This window comes from Microtus pennsylvanicus, chromosome 14 (genome assembly GCF_037038515.1).
Source record: "Microtus pennsylvanicus isolate mMicPen1 chromosome 14, mMicPen1.hap1, whole genome shotgun sequence".
Lineage (NCBI taxonomy): Eukaryota > Metazoa > Chordata > Mammalia > Rodentia > Cricetidae > Microtus > Microtus pennsylvanicus.
This window is the reverse complement of record NC_134592.1, coordinates 42,348,446-42,374,529: the sequence shown is the minus strand read 5'-3', so window position 1 is coordinate 42,374,529 and position 26,084 is coordinate 42,348,446. Positions and strand designations below refer to the sequence as shown.

Genomic DNA, 26,084 nt, shown 5'->3' with positions numbered 1-26,084 from the left:
CAGGTGAGTTTTTGTTTGTTGCGACAGCATTTCCCTTTGTAGCCCTGGCTGTCCTGGAACTCGCTGTGTACAGCAGGCCAGCCTTGAACTCACAGAGATCTGCTTGCCTCTGCCTCCCTAGTACTAGATTAAAGGTGTGCACCACCACTGCCAGGCTTCAAGTGTTTCATTTTGTCTTGTTTTAGTTCAATGCTTGGCGTAAAGAAGGATATTGTGGCCATTTCTCTGATTTTCTATAGTTTGCACATACTGCTATCTTTATTCTTTGTGGTCATTTCACCAGGGATTCTAAAAGTTCCTGTTGAAACTTGTAGTTTTTGAAAACTTTCACATGACCATCTTTGATATGACTGTCTATAAAAAATTTTTTCCCATCAGTTTTAGAAGTGTGAAGGCTGTAACTGTAAAAGCACCATTCGTTGCATTACAGACAGACAGACACAGAGGTGTGTGTGTGTGTGTGTGTGTGTGTGTGTGTGTGTGTGTGTGGTTTGTTATACTGAAGAATAAACCCAATGTCTCACACTTGCTAGAGAAGTTCTCTGCCATTGAGGATTAAAGAGGTATTCCTCCACACCTCTCTTTTTGTAGAAGGGGGAGGGGTCCCTTGTTTGTCCTGGCCGCCCAGAACGGAAATAACCGCACAAAAACTGTATTAATTAAATCACTGATTGGCACGTTAGCTCTAGCTTCTTATTGGCTAACTCTTCACACATTAATTTAACCCATTTCTATTTTTTTTTAATATTTATTTATTTATTTATTGTGTATACAATGTTCTGTCTGTGTGTATGCCTGCAGGCCAGAAGAGGGCACCAGACCTCATTACAGATGGTTGTGAGCCACCATGTGGTTGCTGGGAATTGAACTCAGGACCTTTGGAAGAACAGGCAATGCTCTTAACTGCTGAGCCATCTCTCCAGCCCCCCATTTCTATTATTAATCTGTATATCGCCACATGGCAGTGGCTTACCAGGAAAGATTCAGCATGTCTTACTGTGGTGGCAGATTCATGGCATCTCTCTGACTCTGTCTTCTTCCTCCCAGAATTTAGTTCTGTCTTCCCTGCCTACCTAAGTTCTGCCCTATCAACAGGCCAAGGCAGTTTCTTTATTCATTAATGATAATCACAGCACACAGAGGGGAGGGAGCTTCCACATCACCTTTTTTCTTTGAAGGAGACAGGCAGACATGACCTTCTTGTATAGCCCAAGATTTCCTGACTCAAGTAACTTTGCCTCAGCTATTCAGTACTGGGATTAGGCATGTACCAACACACGGCCAGACTTTAAAACAAAATATTCAAAAATTAATCCTATACTTGTCATGGAAGTATTCAGTGTTCTAGTTTTTGTAGAAGTTTTTTTGAAGGAATGTTAAAAGGAAGCAAAGACAAGATGTATGTTGGATTGTTCTACTTTGACATGTTAAAGGTGCTTCTACTTGGAAACTATGGTACATTCTCAATTGGTATGTCTTCGGATTGGTATTGCTGTTGCTCACTTGTAGCCGTTTAATTCAGCTCAAATAGAAGCAGGACCATATAGACTTTTTAGTCTGCATACGTGTATATGTGTGTGTGCTTGCATGTGTGTACGTGTGAGCACATGTGCTTGGAGGCCAGAGGTTGCATAAGGCAGAAGACAGGCGACATCTCCCTCTGTTGCTCTCCACCTTATCTTTGAGATTGGTCTCACTACACCCAGAGTTCACTAACTAGCTGGCCAGTAAACTCCAGGGATCCACTTGTTCTTGACTTCTTCCAGTGCTAAAGTCACAGATGCAGGACACTGTGTGGGCACCGGGGTTCCAACCAAGGTCTGTGCTTGTGCAGGAAACCCTTTGCCAGTGAGCTGCTGGATTTCTTGGGAGGCTACTTTTGTTTTAATTTTGTAAAGGCTCCTGCTCCCGAGCCTGGTGACTGTCTTTGATCCCCAGAACCCATATAGTAGAAATAGAGAAGAGACTCCTGCCTGCTGTCCTATGACCTCCATACATATGTGCACACAGTAAATGAGCTGAAAAGAAGAAAATCACCAGTTGGTTTGTTAACTAACTGAAATAAACTGACTTTTGCTCCAGTGTTATTTAGATCAGTGGAGTGTTAAGAGTATTTCATGTTAGAGAGACTGTCTCTGCTTTAGCATCCGGACACAGATGTCTTAAAGACAGACTTGGTATTGACAGCAGGAGCTAGAATCAAATGTATTTGAAGTGTATTTAAAGTTTTAGTGAACACTGGACTGGGGTTATTAGCTGTGATTTACTTTCTGAAAGATTAACTTTCTGCATTTTCTAACATTTAGGCGGAATGTAATTGAAGCCGTTTACAATAGACTGAACCCTTACAAAAACGATGACACTGTGAGTAGTGTTGGCTCCTCTGCTCTCCTGTCCTCCCTGGGGGTCTGCTCTAGTGCACAGCCGAGTGGGTCAGTGCTGCTGCTCTGGGCTCGGCTGGCCGTACTCTACAATCAACTTCAGAAGACCTGCCTTCCTTTTTTTTTTATTAAGTTAGGGATCTCTTTCCTCAGAATCTTGGATTATTCTGAGTTTTACAAGGAGCAACAGCAGAATTCAGAATGTTCATCGTGAAGCGTTTTTCTGCATGCAGATATCTTTGCCACAGTCCCGAGGCCGAACCCACACTGAGACACTAGAGAAGTCCCTTGCAGCTGTTAGTGCAAAGTCACTGAGTGCAGCTGTTACGGGCTGCGTACTGCATTATGAAGCTCTTAACCTCTTCACTCCCACAATGCAATAAGCGTAATGAAAGTGGAGGTTTAAAATAAGTTAGGTAAAGCTTTTCTAGTAATTTTGTTGGTTTAATGATACATTTGTTCATACTTGTACTAAAATCATTCAAATATTTTTTCAAACCAAAGGATTTGTTTGTTTCTTTCTTTGTTTATGCAAATTTTTGGTGGGTGGGGCCAAGGCAAAGTTTTCTTATTTTTTAACTAAGCAGATTAAATATTAGTTTTCATATGTAGACATAGATATTTTTGAAACCAGCTAAGTTCTGTAATTGGCATATTATAAAACCGTGTCTTTCTGCACTCTCCAGGGAGTGGTGCATCTAACGCCCTGTTTGTCTGTTCTCCCCTATGAAGGACTCTGCATCAACCGATGACATGTGGTGAAGCCGCTTATGGCCATGGGTCGCCTTCGCCGCCAGAGGAGAGCACAGCTCATTTTGGCCGAACCTTTGAACAGCCATCATCAACTTTAAGGAAGAAGGGGTACGACGTGGCTGAGGGACTACACCAGAGCTTGAGCGGTGGAACAGCTAGCCCAGAACGGATTTTTTTTTTTTAATTGTAAATTTGAGACTTATGTAAACGTGATTTCAAACCGTAATTCATGTTGTAAATCAGACTCCAGCAATTTTTGTTGTATGATTTTGGTTTTTTGTAAAGTGTAATTGTCCTTGTACAAAGTGCTCATATTTAATTATGAACTGCTTTAAAATCACGGTCAACGATAAAGGAAATGTTTGGCTTGTTGTGTGACACAACAGATAGAGTCGTGCTGTGGACAGGGAGAGCAGCAGCCACAGAGCTCGATGCTCATGTGCGCATGATTATGAAGAATTCCAAAATCTTACAAAGCTGAACACCCAGGGAGTTATGGAAAGCTGTCTCTGTGTTCTGGCGAGGGACTGGCTTGTTCACGCAGCCGCTCCTTCTCACCTGTCTCTAGGATGGCCTCTGCTGCAGCCGAGAACACTGCAGGTGACACCCAGTGCTGATGAGAGTGTCGATTTGGGGCTGAATGCCTTGATTCTTTGCACCTCTTTATGAGTCCTACATTCAGTTACTAATTGGTAAGCAGCAGCTTCCTACACAGTAGGAGACTGCCACATTTTTTTTCCTATCATGATTGGCTGGGCCTGCTGCTGTTCCTAGTAAGATATTCTGAATTCCATTTTATCAATAAAGCTTGGTTTAACAAACAAGAAATTTAATCATGTACGCGTAGTTCCTCTTGCCCCGGCTTTCAGAACCCCATGCTTTTATAAACGGGACATGCCTCCTAGGGAAAGGTGTTAGTCTCCTTAAATCGGATGGTGGTGTTACCCAGGTACAGATGGATTGAGAAGTCAGTCTGTGTTGTCCTAACCTGTTTTTAAAATGAGTTTCTTCCAGGCTGCTTGCTTGTCAGTAAGATGTGCATCAGCTTGGGTTTACCTACTGTTAATGAAAAGAATTGTCCAAGTTCGACAATCTTAACACTATGATAGATGTGTGTGTGTTGAATGTGTGTTTGTCTGTAACTTTTAATTGACCCACGTCTTTAGAATCTAAGAGGTTAAGATGTATTTGTGATTTGAAATATAGCATGTTGATAATATTTAGCTGTTGGCCTTTAAAAATAAATTTCAAAGCTTAAGGAATTGTAGATATAAAATACCTAATTTAATTTAGGCTTCACCCCCTCCGATTAAGCATGTAAGAGTAAGTTTTCTGGTCTGTCACATCATAAAGACTACTGTTCTGTGCCCGTCTGTGTTTCCGTCTCTGTAGGTTGAGTGCTGTATTTACCAACATGTGTCCGAGTCCCCACTAGGAGCCGATTCAAATACGTTAGATACAAAGTCACAACTTTGTGTACAAAAGTTAGTGTAATACATTTTGTTCTGTGTGTTTTCCCCAATCTTGGAAATAGACATGTTTGTATATACAGCCTTAAAACCACTGTAACGTTAAGGGAATGTAGGAGAGCACTGAGAAGTGTCGCAGACTTCAGTAGCTAGAATACCAGCGGACTCTTCATTATCCCTCTCGTGAGCTGATGTAACTTCATTGTATTTAATTTATATCTTAGTCCAGCATGAATGAAGAAAAGCTGAAATACTCTTGATATTTAGAAATTCATAACAGCTGCAATTACAGAACCAATTCCAAACCTAATAAATGCTTAATGTCTAAATCTGTGGGAGAGTTGGAAGTATGGTAATGTTCGAGCTGTGGCTTGCAAAGATGGGCCTGTGCATTTCATGACATCCAGTGCTCCTAGCACAGACTGGGCGCTAGGCTGACAGCGGAAGCTGAGATCCTAACAGATGACCTGAGTCCTTCGTTTTTAGAAGTAACCTGAAAACCTTTAGTTTTAGAAATTTCAAAACCTCCAGCCGGGGTTTGCTTATGGCAGCTTTTGAAACTGCCATGGTGGGAAGCTGTGTTTCACACAACAGCAGCCTAGTCAGGTCAGCCTTGTTTGAGATTGTCTCAGCAGAAAAGGAAATTCAATTGCTCTTCTGTTGAAATCGTTAATTCTGAAGACTGGAGTAAGAAAGTGCTGTGATCTAAGGAGACTAGATCTTTCCACGAGTCAGCACCACACTGGTCATTTTGCATTATGGAACTGCAGGAAGGAGGTGTGTCTTGTAAAAGCCGATCATGCTGACTTCCTGGGAAAATGGCCGTGGTGGAAGCCAGCAACGCTTTTTTGAAGGGGGATGTTCATGCCTGCATGGTACACTTTGTTCTTGTCCCCCATCCCCTTTCCTGCTAATTAACATCTCAGGACAAATGCCTCAAAATATTTCGATGTGTGGGTTTTGTTTTGTTTTTTTTTTTATGTGGAGAGGAAAAATTGTGTGATGGTAATATAACAGCGTATTCTTTTATGTCAGTGAAAATTTCAGTTCTGCATAGCAGTGTTTTGCTAACTTACATTAAAAAGTTTTGAGTAAGCCAGTGGACACCTTTAATCCCAGCACTGGGGAGGCAGAGCCATGTGAATCTCTTGAGTTCAAAGCTAACCTGGGCTACAGAGCGAGATCCAGTACAGGGCTACCCAGAGAAGCCCTGTCTCAACCCCTCCCCTAAAAATGCTTTTCATATCTTACTATTTTAACAAGTGATCATAAGAGTAAAATAAGCCAGGCACAGTGGTACATGCCTCTAATTCCAGCACTCTAGAGTCTTGGCCGGTGTGACTGTGAGTTCAAGGCCAGTGTGATCTACAGAGTTCACAGAGTTCTAGGACTGCCGGGGCTACACAGTGAGACTCCGTCACATCTCATCTTCACTTTCTTGTAGCGTATCCTTCCACTGATAGCAAAAGCATCTCATGGCCAGCATAAACTTTATAAAAAACCAAAGTGGTCACTTGCTTGGCTTCAGAACACTTGTCAAACACCTTCAGTTACTGTGTGTTTATTTGACTCTAGATCACGAAGCAGCTGTTCTTTGGATATCACATAGTATTAGGAACTTGGTGGGAAAGCCAGGTGTGAAGGCTCTGCCTATGATCTTAGCACTTGGGAGGCTGAAGCAGGAGGATCATGGGTTTAAGACTAAACTGGCCACAAAGTGGTAACCTCTCTGAATTTTTTTTAAATTAAAGAGTCATGTGATATAAATAGTTTGAATTACAGTACTGCTTACAAAGACCGTGTGTTTGAGCACATTAAACCAGCTAAGCTCTGCTTTCCCACAAAGTGTTCAGTGTTAGCAAAATACTGTTCTAGGTTAAGTCCCTGGGGACTGTAAAGAGATGAAGTAGGTCCTTGTTCTCAGGGAGTTCACGTTTGGGCAGAATTTAGAATCCAGTGTATGTATTATAAGTGGATCATTCATATAAATAAAGAAAAATGCATTGCCTGCCCCTTCTTTTCCTAGTACTTTGTTCAACAAAGTAGGTCACCACCTGGAAGAATAGTTGCTGTTCCTTTGTTCCCCAAAATTGTTTAGTTTCTTCTTCCCAAAAATTGAAATCATTCAATAGAAGATTCTGCTCAGCATAAGAGTAAATTGGACTGCTGAAGGGTGTCTTAGTATCTATATGGAATTCCTGGTTCTCTCTTGGCCTTGACTTTTCCTGCTGACTACAGCAAGTCACAAGCAAGTAATGGATGTCCTAGAGTTCTCCAACCCCCAGGATGAGGTGGGATCTAAGCTTAGGGCCTCCTGTAGGTTCTTCCTTAAGACTGTGGTCCTCATGTTACAGCACCGGTGTTCATATGAAATCGTTGTGCTATCTAATGCGCGTTAGTGTTTTAGAGTAGCCATGCTTACTGCCTGTCCTTACTGAACAAATTAGCCTGGGAATTTAACACATGGATTCCCAAAAGACTGATGAGTTGGCTTTGTTTTAGTTTTTAATTTCATGCTATGCTTCTAGTTCAAACTTCGCTGATTTTACAGTATAGATTTGGTATCCGAGAAGATGTAAATATTTTAGCATGTAAATGTTTCTCATTTAAGGTTTTTGTTTGGAGGGACCTTCAAGAATGTTATATTCTCACATATTCTGGTAATGAGATAATGAGATGACCATTTTAAATTTACTAGTCTTCTAATTAGATTTTCTTTCAGGCATTTGAATGTCTTTAGAAGCCTGATTTTACTTTTTATCTTACAATAATGTGCTGTTCATTTTGGTTTGCAGTTGTTTTAAATTATATATTATTTCAGAATATGCTTGAAATGTTTAATACGGTGTTTTCATGTTGGTCAGTAACTCACTAACCGCCATTACCGGGAGAATGCCGTGTGACAGGCATTGGCTCTGCTGTGTTGTCAAATGAGCGATTTCCATTCGGGGTCAGTTCAACACACATTCTTTGTTTTTCATCTGCATGTACTCAGCTGTTGGCTTCTGTTTCTTCCTATCCATTTAAACAGCATGGTGGAGTGTCAGAAAAACTCAGATGGAGCCGGGCGTGGTGGGTCACAGCTTTAATGCCAGCACTCAGGAGGCAGAGGCAGGTGGATCTTTTGAGTTGGAGGCCAGCCAGGGCTACATAGAGAAACCCTGTCTCAATCCCCCAAAAAAGAAAAACTCAGATGGTATTCAAACTGGAGTTGCTTTTACAAGACAGGAAAGCTGTTTAAGTTGAAATAATAATACATGACTGTTTTTCCTCCTTATTCTTCATGAAATAACCCCACACACACACTTCCATTTTCTCTCTTCCCTTGGTGCCACCCCCCCCTTCTTAAATAGGCCAGTTCTATTCTCTTGAACAAGGAAAACCATGTATTACCTCATCAAGGCCACGTAGTAACTTTATTTTACTGGGTTAAAAGTAGGAAAACTCGGGATGTGGAATAGTGGGGGGCGGGGCACTATAATTGCCTTGGACCTGGCTGTCACTGTTCCAGAACTGAGCGTCACAGAAGTCAGCCAGAGACAAATGAGTTTGCTTTTCTGATCTGCTGATAGTTACTGATTCAACCCAAACAACTGAGAAAGAAACTGTTTATTCACCCACATCCACTCTTTTGCTCTTCATTGCTCTAAGTCCATCAGTTTCTACTGGCTGCCTTCCCATTAAACTAAATGTTTAAGATAGTTGTTCACTGTGTATAGTCCTGACTAATGAAAGACCCCCTAAGTAATATCTGTTTCTGTATGGTCCTGTCTGAAGTGAGCTAGTTCATATAAAGCTTGGGTAGCTATAGAACAAACTTAGATCTTGGTTGCGTACATCAAATAGCACAGGTTTGTTCTTGAGGGTCTTAAGCTTTTGGGGGTCACAACCCTTTGAATCTGACTGCACCTGGGAAAATGCATATGATGTATATAACTCCCCAAGAATGTCTCTTTGGCCTGGTCAAGACCCTCTCTTATATCGTGGGGCACCGTCCTTCTCCAGCAGAGCTCAAACTATCCCAAGAGCACAACAATCTTATCAGAAGACAGTGTCTGTTTTACTTTGAAAAGAGAAAGGAGGAGAGCCAGAACCTGGCTGGAATCTGGTGTGAGGGTGTTTTTTGTTTTTGTTTTTTGTCTGGCTTGGGTTTTCCCCCCTGAGGCCCTATGTTGTGGGAACCTATCTGTAAAGGTGGAAGGAGGCAATGAGGCCAGCTTTTGGAGGATGACATCATTTAAGATTTGCCAGTCTTGTAACTCAAAAAGTAGAATGGAAATTGAATGTGTCTGGCGTGCTTCTGACCCTCCAGAGTGTAGATTAATTTGTTAACATGTTAACAGCACGTTAGCTGTCGGGTCTCACTCAGGCTTTAAGATTTTCATTAAATACTAACTTAATTTTGGATTCTAAGGAATTAAGTACTTAATAAAGAACGTTTAAAATGAGGTCTTACATAGCAGTGTAGAAGGTTGATGATACCGCTACAAAGATACCATAATTGCATTGAAAAGTGATTGTTAAATTTGTTGCCAAAATTTCATGTTCAGTTCTAGCTTGATTTCCGTCTGTGGAAGTAGAAACAGAATTCATTATCTTACCCGGCTAGCCCTGAACTAACGCCATAGCATATCTGCAGGAGAATACTATGTAGCAGCGATGCCCAGCACTAATTAGTTTTACAATTGTAATTACTTCACATCATTTCTATGAGTGTTTTGAGTGGGGAGACATTGTACATGTTACAAGCATGTTGCATTACACATAAATTCAGTTTTTTAAACTTATCAATGTAAGAACTGCAGAAATATTTTTCTTAAACATAATATGTAACAGAATTCTCCACTTTGCAGTTTATGTGACCCACAGTTTTAAAGAAATTCCATAAATGTATATTTTGTATTATGTACCATTTCCTGGTCCAAAGAAAATATGTGAATTTAGTTCTAATTTTAAGACTGTACTTTTGTTTTCTAGTTCTCTGAAAAACTGCATTCCGCCTGTGGATGGTTACAGATTGTATGTGAGATGGGAAGTAGAAGTTTCTAGTTTGCAAAATCGGTGCCACTAAATAAACAGGCAATTGCATAATGTGTGTGTTCATGATTGTTTGCTGCCAGGAGCGTGTGTGTTGTGCTGAGGAATCTAGAAATCTGGGGATTAATTATTACGTGAACTTAAGAGAATTTTTTTCCCTGGTGGAACTTGGTAAATTGGCTGATCAGATCAATGAAATCATAATTTGAACTAGAATTATCCCCGATTTTTGGGAGATAGTTGATAGCCACAAAGGTTGGGTTGGTGGTTATTGTTATGAAGACTCCAGACATAAAGAAGCCAGTTGTTGTTCCTCTTGGACAAAAAGAGTGGAGACTGGGATTGGAAGTGATCTGGAGAAGGCCTGTCAGCTACAGCAGCCCTGGTGTGTGTGTATGAGGAGGGTGCAGAAGGAGGCGCTTGCTCGGCTCCTAATGTTGGCTCTAGCGGATATTTCATCTTCACCCAGGTCTCAAAATGACCTCCAGATTTCCAGTCTGGGCTTCACTTCCACCATTAGAAGTTTGAAAACTGAGTAGGTGATTTAATGGAAGTTCTGTACGTTGCAAGCTGCTTCTACTCGATGCTTGCTAAAATCTAGTCTTCTGAGATGTTCCTTTCCTTGTCAGCCCTTAGTAGCGCAGACTGAACTTGCTGTCAAATCAAATGGGATTCTAGTTGAAGATAATACTCTTGGTGAACTGCGTTAGAGGACAGAAGGTTTACAACAGAACCCACCACATGGCCCCAGAAAAGATTTTGCTTCACTGATTGCCTGGAGTCAGCATGAGATTGATATTGTATGTTTGTATTCTAAGGGCTTTTTATAAAATGATTTTATGGTGATAGTTTTATTGTTGCCTCCATAGGATTAGCTGCTCCAAGACTGTCATGGCTTTAGCTTTTAGGTGCAGGCTGGCATCTTCCAGACCAAAGTGCTCCTACTGCTGTCTCCTACAGCTGTCTCCTACAGCTGTCTCCTACAGCTGTCTCCTTCAGCTGTCTCCTACAGCTGTCTCCTTCAGCTGTCTCCTACAGCTGTCTCCTTCAGCTGTCTCCTACAGCTGTCTCCTTCAGCTGTCTCCTACAGCTGTCCTTAACAACCACATACAAAGTGTTTTCCGGAAGTTAATTTGAACCAGCAGGATTTCCAATATTTGGCCATTATTGATCTACTAAAGAAGTTGTTTTAAACTCTTCAATTTGATGTCCTTTGAAATGAGTTGTTTTTAACCAGCTAGGGTGTCAGTAGCAGGTATTTTTCTATTTGAACGGGTGAGAAAAACACGGATGTATCTGTATAGAGGTACCTACATGAGCAAATTTGCAAGTAGGGAGTTTGATAATAGGCAATACTACGTTTATACAGGTTTGGTATATCCAAGCCAGTGTACAGCTGACACGTCACTCCAGGGTGTGTTTCTTCAGCAGTGGTGAGGGAAGGAAATGGGGCCACGCCGAAACGTTCAGAGCGCTGTTCTCTCATGGACAGTAACTGAAGATGACAACACGGTCACTCATCTGGTAAAGGTACTCTCACGCCCTGGCTACCTGAGTTCAATCCTTGGGACCCGTGCAAAGAGAACTAACTCCACAGAGTTGGCCTCTGGCCTCTGCACGCATGCTGCGCTTCTGAGCGCGGTACGGGTCGGAGTGTATTATAGATGCTCATGTCCTTATGCAAATTCAACTCCGCAGTCACCTTGACCTTCAAAGAGGCACGGGGATTGGAGACCACATCTGCCTAAGAAATTTCAGTCCAGGAGGAGCAGGGATTCATGAAGGGAACTTGTGTACAGCAAGTCTCCATAGTGAGCTAGGAATGTGATGTTAGGTTTTGAAGATTACTACATGGTTGGCTCTCGGAGCAGTTCATATTCTGATTTTCTGGGTAGAATGTCAAATGTTTTTGTTTAAAAATCTTTTGTTCAAGTATAAAACTTAAGGGTTTTCATGGGGAAAATGATTGAACTCTGCAACTTGAAGTTACTTAATGAAATTAAATAATGAACTTGGCCAGGCGGTGGTGGCGCACGCCTTTAATCCCAGCACTCGGGAGGCAGAGGCAGGCGGATCTCTATGAGTTCGAGACCAGCCTGGTCTACAAGAGCTAGTTCCAGGACAGGCTCCAAAGCCACAGAGAAACCCTGTCTCGAAAAACAAACAAACAAACAAAAAAATGAACTTGACATTTTCCTGTTTGATGACGAAGAAACAAAGGGAATGTGGAGAAAATGATACAATGCTTAAGGTTAGGAGAGAGTTGATTTAAGGTTAAAAACAAGGTTACAATTATTTAAGTTGAGAAAACTCTACTTTTCTGATATTAAAGTGAAATTAGTCACCATAAATCATCAGTATGCTCATAGTGATCAAAGTTGAAGAAATTACAGATGCCCCTCTACTACCAAACCTCTGAAGCCGCAGTCTGCACCTAACCAACAAGATGGAATGACTTGGAAGCCTGAAAACCAAGCACTTTACAGGGACTGCTTTGTGGGGAAGTTCCCACTGAAAGTTTAGCTCCTCCACAGGGAAGCCTGCACCCTCCCTTCCCTCTCCTTGGCTCATAGTCAGCTGACCCACCCTTCAGATCCCCACGCTGGGGCTGGGCATGCAGCTCTAGAGAGTGCTAGCCCAGCACATCACGAGAACCTGGGCTGAGGGCACACCCATAATCTCAGCACTTGGGACAAGAAGGCAAGAGGATCAAAAGGCTAAGGTCCTCTGATACACACCAAATCTGAGGCCACCTGCATCACTAGTGACCCTGTCCCAAAGACATCCCTCGGCTGCTCTACAAAGCCTCTAATGTCTGGTTCCTCTGCCTTGACTCACCTCTCTCTCCCTTCTGCCTTGGCCACACCTCTGGCTATTCCTGACTGCACCTGTCTCAAACCCTAAAATTTTATAGGCATTCGCTCTTACTCCTTCCCAGATGTCTCATTGGCCAAAGCAGGTCCCAGGAGAGTTCAAGGAAACCTCAAAGAACAAACCCTGGTCTTTACTGGGGGATCCAGTGTGCACTCGATTGAACAGGGTTACATGTGTGTCTGTGCTAACGAGACTGGCCTTGTGTGTGTCGAGAATACAGTCTTGTCTCCTACTGCGCCATTTCATTTGTGGGTTTTTGTTGAAGGTTTTTCATTGTGTAGCTAGCCCAGAACTATGTAAATTAAGCTGGGCTTGAACTCACTGAGATCCACCTCCCAAGTGCTGGAATTAAAGGTGTACACCACCATAGCAGTGATGATATAACCATGTGAAATGGCTTCATGCTGTAAATGCTCATTGTGGTGGTGGTTTGAATAGGTTATGCCCTCCCCCCATACTCAGGTGTTTGACTGTTTGGCTGTGAGGACTGGCACTATTAGGAGGTGAGGCCTTGTTGGAGGAAGTGTGTCACTGTAAGGGTAAGCTTTGAGGTCTCATACAGTCAAGCTATGCCCAGCACACAGTTTTTCTTCTGTTGCATCTGGCTCAATATGTAGGACTATTAGCTCCTTCTCCAGCACCATGTCTGCCATGAGGATAATGGACCAAACCTCTCAAACTGTAAGCCAGCACCAATGAAATGTTTTCCTTCAGCCAGGTGGTGGTGATGCACGACTTTAATCCCAGCACTCGGGAGGCAGAGGCAGGCAGATTTCTGTGAGTTTGAGGCCAGCCTGGTCTACAAGAGCTAGTACCAGGGCAGGCTCCAAAGCTGCAGAGAAACCCTGTCTCAGGGAAAAAATAAATAAATATTTTCCTTCATAAGAGTTGCTATGGTCAGCTGAGCGGTGGGGGCACACGCCTTTAATCCCAGCACTCAGGAGGCAGAGGCAGATGGATCTCTGGTGAGTTCAAAGCCAGCCTGTTGTACAGAGGGAGTTCCAGGACAGGCTTCAAAGCTATACAAAGAAATTGGAAATAACCAAAAAAAAAAAAAAGGCTCTATGGTCATGGTGCCTCTTCATGGTGATAAAATCCTAAGACACTCATAATGAGGGGAAGTGTTCTGGTGGAAGAGGTTAAGTACAGTGATATTGGAGTTGCATAAACCCAGTTAACTAGGTATCTATGCAAAAGCAACAGCTGAGCAAAGGAAAATATGGTGGCAGGAGACAAGATGTCGGACTCAACAGGAATTTTCTACTCCAAGGCCCCAGGGATGAGAGGTTACATTGAAGCACATGCCCTATGAAAAGGCCTTTTATGTTCTTTGCTGCTGCTCCCCCCACCCCCGAGACAGGGTTTCTCTGTGTAGCCCTGGCTGTGTTGGAACTCACTTCATAAGCCAGGCTGGCCTCGAACTCACAGAGATCTACCTGCCTCTGCTTCCCCAGTGCTGGGATGAAAGGTGTGTGCTGTCACCACCACCCAGCTTGTTCTTTGCTTCTTGAAAAGAATTTTCACTATTGTTTATCGAAACCTTACTTTCCTCTCAGACTCAATGGTATTTTAATAATCCACAAGAGGGCTGGAGAGATGGCTCAGTGGTCAAGGGCAGCGACTGCTCTTCCAGAGAACGTAGGTTCAATTCCCAGCACCCACATGGCAGCTCACAACTATCTATAACTCCAGTTTCAGGAGATCTGACACCTTCACACCAATACACATAAAGTTTAAAGACAGCAATAATACACAAGAATCATCATCCTGTGCACCTTAGCCCTAGATCTAGCTATGATGACTGATATTGTTTGGCTGCTTGGTCAAGAACATACACCTGCTAGATAACCCGAGTGGAATGTTCTAGAACACAGAAGTAGCGATTACAAACATGACTATGGTTCTGGCAGAACTGGGCATGGTGAGAAAGTGCTTTCCATGACCAGCACCACCTTGCTGGCCTGGCTAGCTGTGGGCCAGCAGGTGTCAACGGTCAGGCTCTAACTTGAACTGTGCATACTGGATCAAGCACATGCATGCAGAGGGGCCAAACCACAAATGCTGTTGGAGCTTCCTGTGTACCTTTGGGCACTGCTGCAGGCAGCCTCGACCCCAGCCCACAAATGAAGCCCCAGAAAATGGGGATGGTTTAAGCTAATCTCAATTTGATGGGCTGCTGTTTCTTCGTGTTCCTTACAATGAATACCACCTCTATCTGGTTCATTAAGAGTTTGTTTTTAGTGTGACATATGTGTTAGGTGAATATTGTCATGCTGTCTCTTGCAGCTATTGCATAAGCCCACTCCTCTGAGTCTTGGGACCAGTCTGAGTCTGTGTGTTTGATACAGCATCCTCTTGCCCATGGATGCTCCACTTTCCCGGCATCATTTTTATAACATCACCAGCCTTTTTTTTTCATTGTTTCTGCTGTTTGATTTGTGTGTGTCGGTGTATGTATGTGGTGGTGGGGTGCATAGGCCCAAGCACATGCATCCAGAGGCCTGAGTACAGTCTTCCTCAGTCACTCTGCCTCCATTTTTTGAGATGGAGACTCTTGAGACTGACAAGCTTGCCATTTTGGCTACATTAGTATGCCTATCATCTCAATCCTGGGGTTACAGTTACAACATGACCATTCCAGCTTTGACATAGTCGCTGGGGATTTGAACTTGAGTTCTGTCTCCTCCATGCATAGCTAGTGCTCTTATTCCCATCTCCCCAACACTAAAGATTACCAGTTTTATTTACAATGGATTGAGTAGCTCCTTTTCTCTTCCTGTCTTACCAGCCATGACCAAAGATGGAGACAGAATAGCCAAAAGGTTATTTCCTGTTCCTGTTAGTTGGTGAGGACCAATGACAGATTCCTGTGATGATCATGGCTCCTGACTTCCCATTCTTTTTTTTTAAAAGATGTATTTATTTATTAAGTATACAGGCCAGAAGAGGGCACCAGATCTCATTACAGGTGGTTGTGAACCACCATGTGGTTGCTGGGAATTGAACTCAGGACCTTTGGAAGAGCAGGCAGTGCTCTTAACCACTGAGCCATCTCTCCAGCCCCTGACTTCCCATTCTGTTTTCTGATTAGTCAAAAAAATGGAGTCTGTGAGTCTTCTTTACCAGCAATTTGCCTTTCCATGCTTGTCTTCTCCAAGAAAGTGTTAGAAAATAAATGTATAAGACACCTAACACACTGCCTGCCACACAGAAAGCAGCAAACAAAAAACAGCATGTGCCTTCTTATTGACTTGTTACTTTAAGCCTACAGTGAAAAGGATACAAAGTCTATTAGAGGGCTAGGGATAAAACACCTGCTTATCCACAAGGCACAGGACCAGGGCTCTGATCCCCAGAACCCATGTAAATGCTGGGCAAACATGGTGGCCACCTGTAATTCCAGAACAAAGGCAAGCTGACTAGCTAGACCAACAAGAATCAGTGGGTTCTGCATTCAACAAGAGACCCTGCCTCAATAAGCAAAGTGGAGAGATTATGTGCCCACATGCATACGTATGAGCATCTTTCATGGACACCATGCATGTGTATTTTTTCAGTCCATTAGAAATCTCTCTCTCGTGTGTGTGTGTGTGTGTGTGTGTGTGTGTGTGTGTGTGTGTGTGTGAAGGCTACAAAACAGGTTGGAAATGGGTAGATTCGGGTAACTAGAAAGATCTGTCCTTAGCATATATGGTGGGGTATGGTGGGTTTGAATGAGAAATAACCCCCCTCCCAGGGTTCAGGATTTGAACACTTAGTTCCCAGTTGTGACAGGGCAAGACAGTGCAAAGATTCCACCATCTTTTATTTTTGTTGAGGCCATGTCAACTTAAACTGCAACTTGATCTCCTTGACAGAAAAACCTATGGAAAATTACCTTACTCTGTTCCAGGATCTGAGGCAGGGATGCCCCAGCTAACTTAACTTCTGTTAAGCACCTGCTTATGCAAACTACCTCCTACAGCTGCTGAGCAAGATACCAGAATGTGGTTTTTGCCTTTAAAAGCTTTTTGGTCTAAATACTTTAGGGGCTACACTTGGGTCCCCAAATACCTGAGTGTAATCCCAGCTGGATGGAACAGACTTTCAATTGTCTATGCACTGGATCTGGTCAGCTGTAGTCGACTCCCTGTAATATTTTAGAGGCCCCAGCGAGATCGCTAGACACTGGATTCTGATACTTAGATGCCTCAGGACCGCCAGGGTTGGAGAAGAATAAACCTGCTGCAGAGGATTCTTAGGGGTTATGTACACGGATATGTTCCAGGGCCCCCTCTCTGATCCATCACTACCAAGCACTGCAGAGTACCCAACACTGCCACCTGAAGGAGAAAAATTGTAAATTGAAAGTCATCTTGTCTGAACACCTCCAGGGGTAAGTTTGGTCTGTAGGAGGCACCATCTGGTTAAGACACAAGAGGGGAAGTTCAATGTGACCATAGACCCTGTGTCTGGGATTTGTGTGAGACATCGCTAAACTCCCCTGCTCTGTTGAGGTGTATGAATGTGTGGTGGCCACCCCTGTTTGTCTTCACTGTATGACTGTGTTTTGCTATCTCTTATTTAGGGGTCACTGTTGCTGTGATGAAACACCATGACCAAAAGCAACTTGGGAAGGAAAGGGTTTTTTAACTCACTATTCCATATCACAGTTCATCATCAAAATGTATGAGGGGAGGAACTCAAGCAGGGCAGGAACCTGGAACCGGAGCTAATGCAGAGGTCCTGGAAGAATGCTGCTTACTGACTTGCTCGACATCAAAAGCTTTGTTCGCCCAGCCTGCTTTCCTAGAGAACATGCCCACCAGCGCAGGGATGGCGCCACCTACAGTGGGCTGGGCCCTCCCCATCAATCACTAAGTAAGAAGAAGCCCTACAGGCTTGCCTACAGCCTCATCATGGAAGAATTTTTCTTAATTGAGGCTCCCTCATCTCCAATGACTAGCTTGTGTCAAGTTGACATAAAACCATCCAGCACACTCTGTGTGATTCCGTCACTTCTGCTGGTTGGAGAAAACAGTTCTAAAATTGAAACGGGGAACGGGTTGTCCCAAGACCACAGTCGTAGCTAGCAGAGGTGTTGCATGATTTTCTCCAGGCTCACAAGCCTCTCCAGGGATGCCCACCCATGCTGTGGTGTCCCCTTCTAATGGTGACTGTGGCCACATATAGGTGGCTGGCTAGTGCTGTTGGTATGGCAGTACCTGCTGCTTTGGAGTCAGCTGTAGTCACCAGCTTCCATGGAATAAACAATGGCTTTCTCTGGTGTGGGGCACCACCCCCACCCATCCCTTGGCTTAAGACCTGTGCCTTCTTCTTGGGGACCCAAATCCTTTTAGCCCCACCAGGTCACCCAGAGAAACCCAAAAATCTCTATCTGTTCTCATAGCCCCACCTGACACTGGAAATTGATCTCCCTGCCCCTTCCCACTCCTGAATGCTCAATTCCAACTTGTTTGGTCGCTTGGCTAGCACTTGGATCGCACAGTCCTGGGGTCCCGATCCTGGTCTCTATGTGGAGGGCCCTAGAGTGATTGGAGGGAGAAGTAGGTCCCCAAGCCATGTGTTCTGTACTCATTTCCCAGACTGCTCTAAGCACCTGGTTGCGCCTGGCAGGAAGAAGTAATTCCCCAAGTCATGCCCGGGGAAAAAGCGCAAGTTCAGCTCCTCCACATTGACAGCTTGCGTCTTCTTTTCCTCCGGTGGCGTGGATAATTCAAAGACCCCCAAACCCTCCAGGCTGCAGGTTCTTATCAGCCGGCTGGAAGCTGTTTTAAAGTAAGAGGGCATTGGACTTTCTTTTCTGCCAAACATTATTGGGGGAATTAAAAGAAGCAGTCAGAAACATGCCAATTGATCCTAGGTAGATCAGGTCACTCAAGGACCGCTGTGTTTCTGGAAAGGCTCTGTGAGATATATTGTATATTTACTCCCAGAGACCCCAAAAACCCAGCAAGACACTGATACCACATTTGTCATGAAGTTGGCCCCAGACATAAGGAGAAAGCTCCAGAAATTAAAGGGATTTGAAGGGATGAATAGGTCTCAACTTTTGGAAATTTCTCAGAGTTTATAATAGTCAAGATTCAGTCAAAGACAGACAGGGAAATAAACTATTCCCATACTGTGACCACTGCCCTTAGGGAAACAGATGAGAGAAAAACGGGGGCAATAGACCAGGAGAGGGGATTCAGGGACTCACCAACGTTGCTTTATGGTGCCCTGAGTACAGATCTGTTGGAATTTAGGCAACGATATGTTGTGTCCCCCATCCGGGTGACAACTGCTGGGTCCTACCTGGTTTATTCTTCCATGCTTAGAGGGAAGTGTGAGGATTAAGAAAGAAATGGACAAGAGACAACAGATAGAGTCAGGAGGGCATCAGGTAAAAACTGAGATTTGCTTCATGTTTATGTACCCCAATCCAGAAAGGAGGGGGAAGGCAAAAGACTTCTTTTTTTTTAATATTTATTTATTGTGTATACAATATTCTGTATGTATGCCTGCTGGCCAGAAGAGGGCACCATACCTCATTACAGATGGTTGTGAGCCACCATGTAGTTGCTGGGAATTGAACTCAGAACCTTTGGAAGAGCAGGCAATGCTCTTAACCTCTGAGCCATCTCTCCAGCCTGGCAAAAGACTTCTTTACCAAGATACAAAGAACAAAGTAATTACCTTCTCAATACCCAAAGCAACAAGTAACCACACCCTAGGTCAAAGCATCCTGTTAGTAGCCCTGGCTTAGGTCAAACCTCCTGCCATAACCTTGAAGGAGCAAGAATAGGCGTGAACGCTCTGACCTTTAGTCAAGGTGGAAAGGATACACTTCTGTGGGTTCCCATGAAGATGTCCACGAAACACCCTGCTCCAGTGTGTGGATGCCTCCTCGTGGCTCTGACCACAGAGGAGGAATGTAGACAGGCAAAGAGAAGACCTTTTTAGGGGCCTTCCAAGCCTTAGGGTACAGAGTCTAGCCAAGAAGTCTCAGTTGTGTGTCCCTCAGGGCAAGTACCCAATCTACAACCTAGATAAGGAAAGCCATTGCTTTCCCCAAAATTATTACAGCCACTGTAAATCCCCCACCCTCACATCGAAAAGAAGAAGGAAGGAAGGAAGGAAGGAAGGAAGGAAGGAAGGAAGGAAGGAAGGAAGGAAGGAAGGAAGGAAGGAAAAAAAAGGAAGAAAGAAAGCAGAAAGAAAGAAAGTGCAGAAATACCTGGGGGTGATTGGATGCTTCCAGCTATGGATGATGGGATTTTCTGAGATAGCCAAGCCCCTTACCAGCACTGTGGTTATGCAGCATTTAGAATGGACTGAGACAGAGCAGAGGGTCTTTGGGGTGGTTTGAAAGGAAAATGTCCCCCAAAGGGAGTAGCACCTTAGGAGGTGTGGCATTTTGGAGTGTGTGTGGTCTTAGAGGAAGGGTGTCACAGTGGAGGTTGGTTTATACATGCTCAAGCCATGCCCCAGTGAGTCAGTTTACTTCCTGTTGCCTTTGGGTCAAGATGTAAGGACTCACGTAAGGACTCGGTTCCACCACCATGTCTCCCTGCACGCTGCCGTGCTTCCTGCCATGAAAATAATGGACGGAACCTCTGAACTGTAAGTGGCCCACCCCAGCTAAATCTTTTCCTTTCTGAGAGTTGTCTTGGTCACAGTGTCTCCTCACAGCAATAGAAATCCTAACCAAGATAGTCTTCAAAGCCTTGCCAAAGGCCCTAGTGTCTGCCTTGGACCTGGACCTCCCAGACGTCACTAAGCCATTCATTCCACTTGTGTGTGGCTGAGGCCAGAGGTATTGCCAGTGGAGGTCTTCATGCAAACCCTGGAGCTCTGGGAAAGACCGGTGGTTTGTCTGTCCAAGGAACTTGACCTATTTGCAGCTGGATGGCTGCCACACTCCTGCTGGTAAAAGAAGCTGACAAATTAACTTTAGGTCACAAACTCTTGCCGACAGTCCCACACTCTGTTGAGTCCCTCTGTAGGGGGGCACTCGAGAGATGGGTGTCTAATGCCCAAGTGACCCAGTGAAGCCCTGCCTCTAGATCAGTCCTGCATTTGGCTACCCAAGATATCAGCCCTTAACCTTGCCAGTCTCCTGCTAGCTGACAACCCCACGGGTCCTCTGCATGATTGTCTTGAGGTGACTGACCTGAACCAGCCTATCAGACCTGATATGACTGATGTCTCGTTGGCAATATCAGATGATGTATTGTTCGCAGATGGGAGCAGTTTCATCCAAGACAGGAGCATGTATGCAGGGGCCGTGGTGGTGACCCAAGGTAAGAGTAATCTTTAAGCAGGGTAACCTCAGCTCACTGAGCTGAGCTGTTAGCTTTGACTCAACCACTCTGCTGGGGAAAAGCCAAGGCTAGCGTCGTATACGCTGATAGCTCATATGCTTTTGCCATGGCCTATGAGCATGGGGCTCTATTTAGGGAAAGAAGATTACTAAAAGAGATCAAAATAGAGAAGAAATCTTAGCCCGATTGGAAACTATCTGGTTCTCAAGAGGGTGGCCATTGTCCATTCCGTAAGATGCTGAAAGGGGATTCCCCAGAAGCCAGAGGCAATAGAGTGACTGGCTTGGCCACCAGGGAAATTGCCCTAGAACCAGTGGAGTCTAGCATACCTGACCACCCGGAATACGCCCTGGAGCAAGAGGGACTGGGCAAAACAACCCCTGGCCAAATAGGATAAACAAGGATGGCGGGAGGCTACTGGTTATAGCACTCACCAAACCACCCACCTAGGAACAATAAAGACTGCACAGCGCCCCAGCTGCGATCAGAGTGACTTGTGTCATCCCTTGGAAAAAAGTCACTGAGGACAACGGCAGATGGATTGTCACTTGGGCCTCAGACTCCTTAGAGATAAGAGTGACCAGAGTTTACTAATCCCGATGCACAATCCTTATCAGTCTCAAAATTAGACACAGGAATTCAGCAAAGCCAAAGGTGGGAAACCCTTGTTCAGCTGGACTACTACTCTCCTACGTCTCTTCCAGGGATGGAACAGCAGGGTCGAGGGGAGGGACAAGGGTGAGTAAAGTGGTGGGGAAAACTGGCTAGGAAAAGGCCTTCCGAGATTACAATCTAATGCATGACAAGGTACCTATATCATGTCCTAAATTACCTGGTTTGCTTATGCTGACTACATGTGCCTCTCCCAACTCACGGGAGTTTTATTTCTAGACTGAAGAGTCAGGTTGGCCTCACAGAGGTAGTACTACAGAACTGAAGGAGGCTGGACTTCCCCACCCCCACCCTACCCCCTTCTTTTTATTTGTTGAGACAGGTTTTCTCTGTATAACAGTTCTAGCTGTCCTGGAACTAGCTCTTGTCGACCAGGCTGGTCTCGAACTCGCAGAGATCTGCCTGCCTCTGCCTCCCGAGTGCTGGGATTAAAGGTGTGCGCCACCACCACCACTGCTCCACTAGGGCCCCCCTTTTATGAAACAGAGGGAACTTTGCATGGCCTTAGGAGAAATTTGCTGTTTCCGTGCCAATCAATCAACGGTAGTTAAAGAAAATCTTAGTCAGAGAAAACCTCAAGGAATAGAAAGAAAGAGTACGTAAATAATATAATTGGTGTCAGTCTCTGTTTACCTGGTCTCTACCTTACTATCAGCATTTGCCAGACTATTGATTGTTATCCTCATCGGGCTAACAATGGGACCCTGCATCCTCAGCTGCATGGCCAGCTACATCAGAGAATAAACTAAGGTAAGCTATTGGTCCTCAGGACCAGCTATGCCCTAAAACAGGACAAGTCACTGTTCTGACCACACCCATAGAACTAGTGAGGAATGTGGCAGGGCAAAGCAGCACACAGGTTCCTCCCTCTTACGTTATCACCAAGGCCACTTCAGCTTTAACTAGTATCTGATCTCCTTGGTAGATCTCCCGTGAAAAATTACCCAACTCTGTTCTAGGACCTAAGGCCAAGATGCCCCAGCTAACTTGCTTGCTTGTGCAAAGCTCCCCCTGGAGCTGCTGAGTGAAATACCTTTAAAAATTGCTTGGTCTAAATGCTTAGGGCTACACTTGGGTCCCCAAGTACCTGAGTGTAGCCCCAGCGGCTGGAATAAAGACTTCCAGTTGGCTATGGACTGGATCTGAGTGGTTGTCTCTGCTGGGCATCCTGTGATAGCTCATGGTGCTGTTCGGAGCAATAGTTTAGGTGGTGTAGTCTTCCTGGAAGAAGGTCATCACTGGGGGTGAAATTTGAGACTATAACTTTGCCCTGCTTCCAGTTTGCTTTCTACCATTTGCAGTTAAGGATGCGAGCTCTCAGCTCCCTGCTATGTTTTCCTGCCACGATGGCCTCTCATCCCCCTGGAAGCTTACGCCAAAACAAACTCTCTAGTAAGTTGCTCCAGTTTTAGTACTTTAGCAGAGCAACAGAACACTAGCTAATACATGCAGGCCAAGCAACAATTGTGTCAACTACCTGCAACCAGGGTTCTCACTCGCAGAGCCCACACACCATTGCTGGTTATGTTTTGAAGTCCAGGCCATCTCTATTATGGCTATTGATGATTTCTTATTGTTTGGTATTGGGGTGGTAATTTTATGGGATGCTTTGCTTTTGAAATAGGTTTCACTGTGTAGCCATGATTTGACCCAAACTCATCATCTTTTCCCCAAGTGCTGGGATCACAGGTAAAGGTCACCCCACCTGGCTTCTGTGATATCTCCCATCATAGTCTCATCTTGCCATTCAGTAATTTAAATGTTAAATGGCAAATTTAGCCCACAATTAACTGTAGATCATGGGTAAATAGAAAAGGTAATATTTGAAAATTCAGATGCATACTGTGGTGGTTTGGAAGAAAATGGCCCCCAAGGGAGCTGCACTATTAGGAGGTGTGGTCTTGTTGGAGGAAGTGTGTCACCGTGGAGGTGGGCTTTGTGGTTTCATGTATGCTCAAGCCATGCACAGTGAGACAGACCACTTCCTGTTGCCTGCAATCTGTAGAACTCTCACCTACCTCTCCAACCTTGTCTGCCTTCACGCTGCCATGTCCCACCATGATGATAACAGACCGAACCTCTGAACTAGAAGCAAGCCACCCCATTAAATGTTTTCCTTTATAAAAGTTGCCATGGTCATTGGTCTCTTCACAGCAATAGAAATCCTTAATGCATGTACTCTAAGACCATTGCTCTAGCTAATGTATTTTCTCCAAGATATACCATGGCCTTCTCTAAAAGTCCTGTGGGTCATTTCCTTGAAAGGTTATACATGGATGTCCCACTGCTGTCAGGCTGGCCGAGAAGATAACTTAACCAAGCGATGCTGCTAGCCGCTCCCTGGCCACAGACTTGACACAGTTCCATGGAGGAGATATTCCATTTTCCTAGGTCCCAGAGTGAACTGCACATGGACGGAGCCACACCTATAGTTTATAATTTACATATAGTGTGTTTGAAAGTTAAGTTCGTTATGGTAAGCCAGGGAGAGAGGGCAGTCACTTGTCAAAACAGAACATAAGTATATCTGTCAACAACAAATGGAGAACCTATGTTAGTCCCAATTCCCCAAGAGAGATCTGATTGGCTAGCTACTCAACAGCCATTACCAAGAATCTTTGCAGGGCTGAGCTCCCTTGTTGGACCCTCCCATATGCAACAGGCCAAACTATGAGACAGCTGCCTTTGACTCGGGTAGGTGCCAACTTCTGACATAGAGCAAAAGGACATGTAAGATAAAACCAGGCCCCCGATAGAGGCTGTGAGTGTGATATTCATACTCAGTATTTAAGTAGGAGATTTTATTCAACATTCAGCCATCCCTGCAGCCCCCTGTGCTAACTGTAGGGAAGAAAGTTTGAGAAAAGACTTGTAGCGGCTGTGGAGGAAGTGTCATGGATGCTGTACAGAGAAGATGGAATGAGTGGAGAAATGGCAGCTGACTGACAAGTTAGCTCCACCCCAAGAAACACAGGAGTCAGCTCTTAACTTAGGACTGTATAGGGAGATTTCCTTGAGAGAGGGTCGTTGCTATGGAGACGGAAGACAAGCCCCATCTGAGGCATGTTCTCATGTTCCACTCAGTTATGCTGGACCAAGAGGGCTCAGGAAAGTCAGGCTATGATGTGCAACGGTCTTTGTAAAACACAGGAGTCTCCAGTGCTATCCCTAAGGCTGCTTGAGCTAGAGGGACATTTCATTTAGCCGAATGTGCGGTGCACGCACCAGAAACTTCCATGCGAGCAGGCACATTAGGAAGATTTGTGTGGTCTTGGAGTTCCAGTACTTCATCCTTCCTGGCCTCCTGCAATCTATGGGAATCTAGCTGGGTTCTTTGTCCCCAGCCCCTGTAGAGCCTGCATGGTGATCGTTCCATGCCTGTGGAAGGCTCACTTGGGGAGCCAAACGATTATGTAGACGAGGTGACCCTGTTCTCAGATAGAACTGTTTGTGGATCATGGAAAGTCACAGTGAACAGCCAGGGATACTTCAGGCAACAGCAGAAGCTGTCTCTCAGGTCCATCTGATTCTATAGCGTGAATCCACCTGTTAGGAAAAAGCCTAAGATGAGCCACTCCACCGGCACAAAGAAATCCAATCAGGCCAAATCAAACCAAATTAAAATGCCCATGTTTTATTAAATGCAGCACTCTCGGGTGGCCGAGAGCATGTCAGGGGAGACAGAAAACCGGGGAGCACATGCAAAACCCAGGACCATGTGTTCTTCCTTTGGGCACCCACTTAAATACCCTGGGGAGGGGTCAAGACTTGGCATGCTGGGATTTGGAGTCCAGACCAATGCAACTCCCAGGCCAAGGGGCTGGGATGGAGGCCAGGGGCTGGGGTGACGCTCCCAGCTTAACATTAATGCTTTACCCTTTTCACTCAAAAAGAGCACATGACGGAAGCATGGCTGGAAAAGTTATCTGTGGACTGACTTTGGGAGAGAAGGACCCTTCACCTTTGGAGATACAGAAGCCAACATGGCTACCCCTGAGGAGTGAGGAGAAGGGCCAGGACTGCTGACTTGACAGCATTGTGGCTATCAATTGTGTCACTTAGACTGAATTTGGCCTACGTTCTAACCAGTTGATTGTGATCAGTCATTTTAGACGGTGAACGGACAGGGTACGCGGCTGTCCCAGAGTCCAGGAGGAGGGCTTGTGGGCTCAGTGTCACACTCTCCATCCCTGCTAAGGTGTCTGGTCTTTCTGATGAGAACAGAACATAGAAATTGACCAGGTAGAGCAGGGCCTCCAACCAAGGCAGCAGTTCAAGGATGAACATCCCCCAGAGGCCAGGGGTGTCGGAAGAGAGCTGTGGTCTTGTGTCTTTCTTGTCTTCTAAAGAGACCCTCTGCCTGGCCTGTATGCAGTCGCATGCTTGAAACTGAGAGGCGGCGCCCGCACACCAGGCTGGGGCTATAGACTCCAGCTCACTCCTCATCCCTCACCCAGGTTTCTACCGTAAGTCCTTCCAAAGTAGGCTCCGGGCTAGCAATTCAATGGCCCCCTAATTCCTGGACCCCCTTCCTGACACGCAGGAAGCTCCCCCCCACCACACACATTTAAATTTCCAACAATGCATCTATT

General features: G+C 44.8%; 1 protein-coding gene across 1 annotated transcript in view; it reads left to right on the top strand.

Annotated features, from left to right (window-relative positions):
• Ppm1a (protein phosphatase, Mg2+/Mn2+ dependent 1A) overlaps positions 1-9,694 on the top strand; it is a 50,390-nt gene extending 40,696 nt beyond the window's left edge. The window contains exons 5-6 of the mRNA XM_075947832.1: positions 2,307-2,364; positions 3,114-9,694. Coding sequence (XP_075803947.1) covers positions 2,307-2,364; positions 3,114-3,143 — 88 coding nt within the window. The 3' untranslated portion in view covers positions 3,144-9,694. The remainder of the gene's footprint in view (positions 1-2,306; positions 2,365-3,113) is intronic.
• Positions 9,695-26,084: the final 16,390 nt, after the last annotated feature.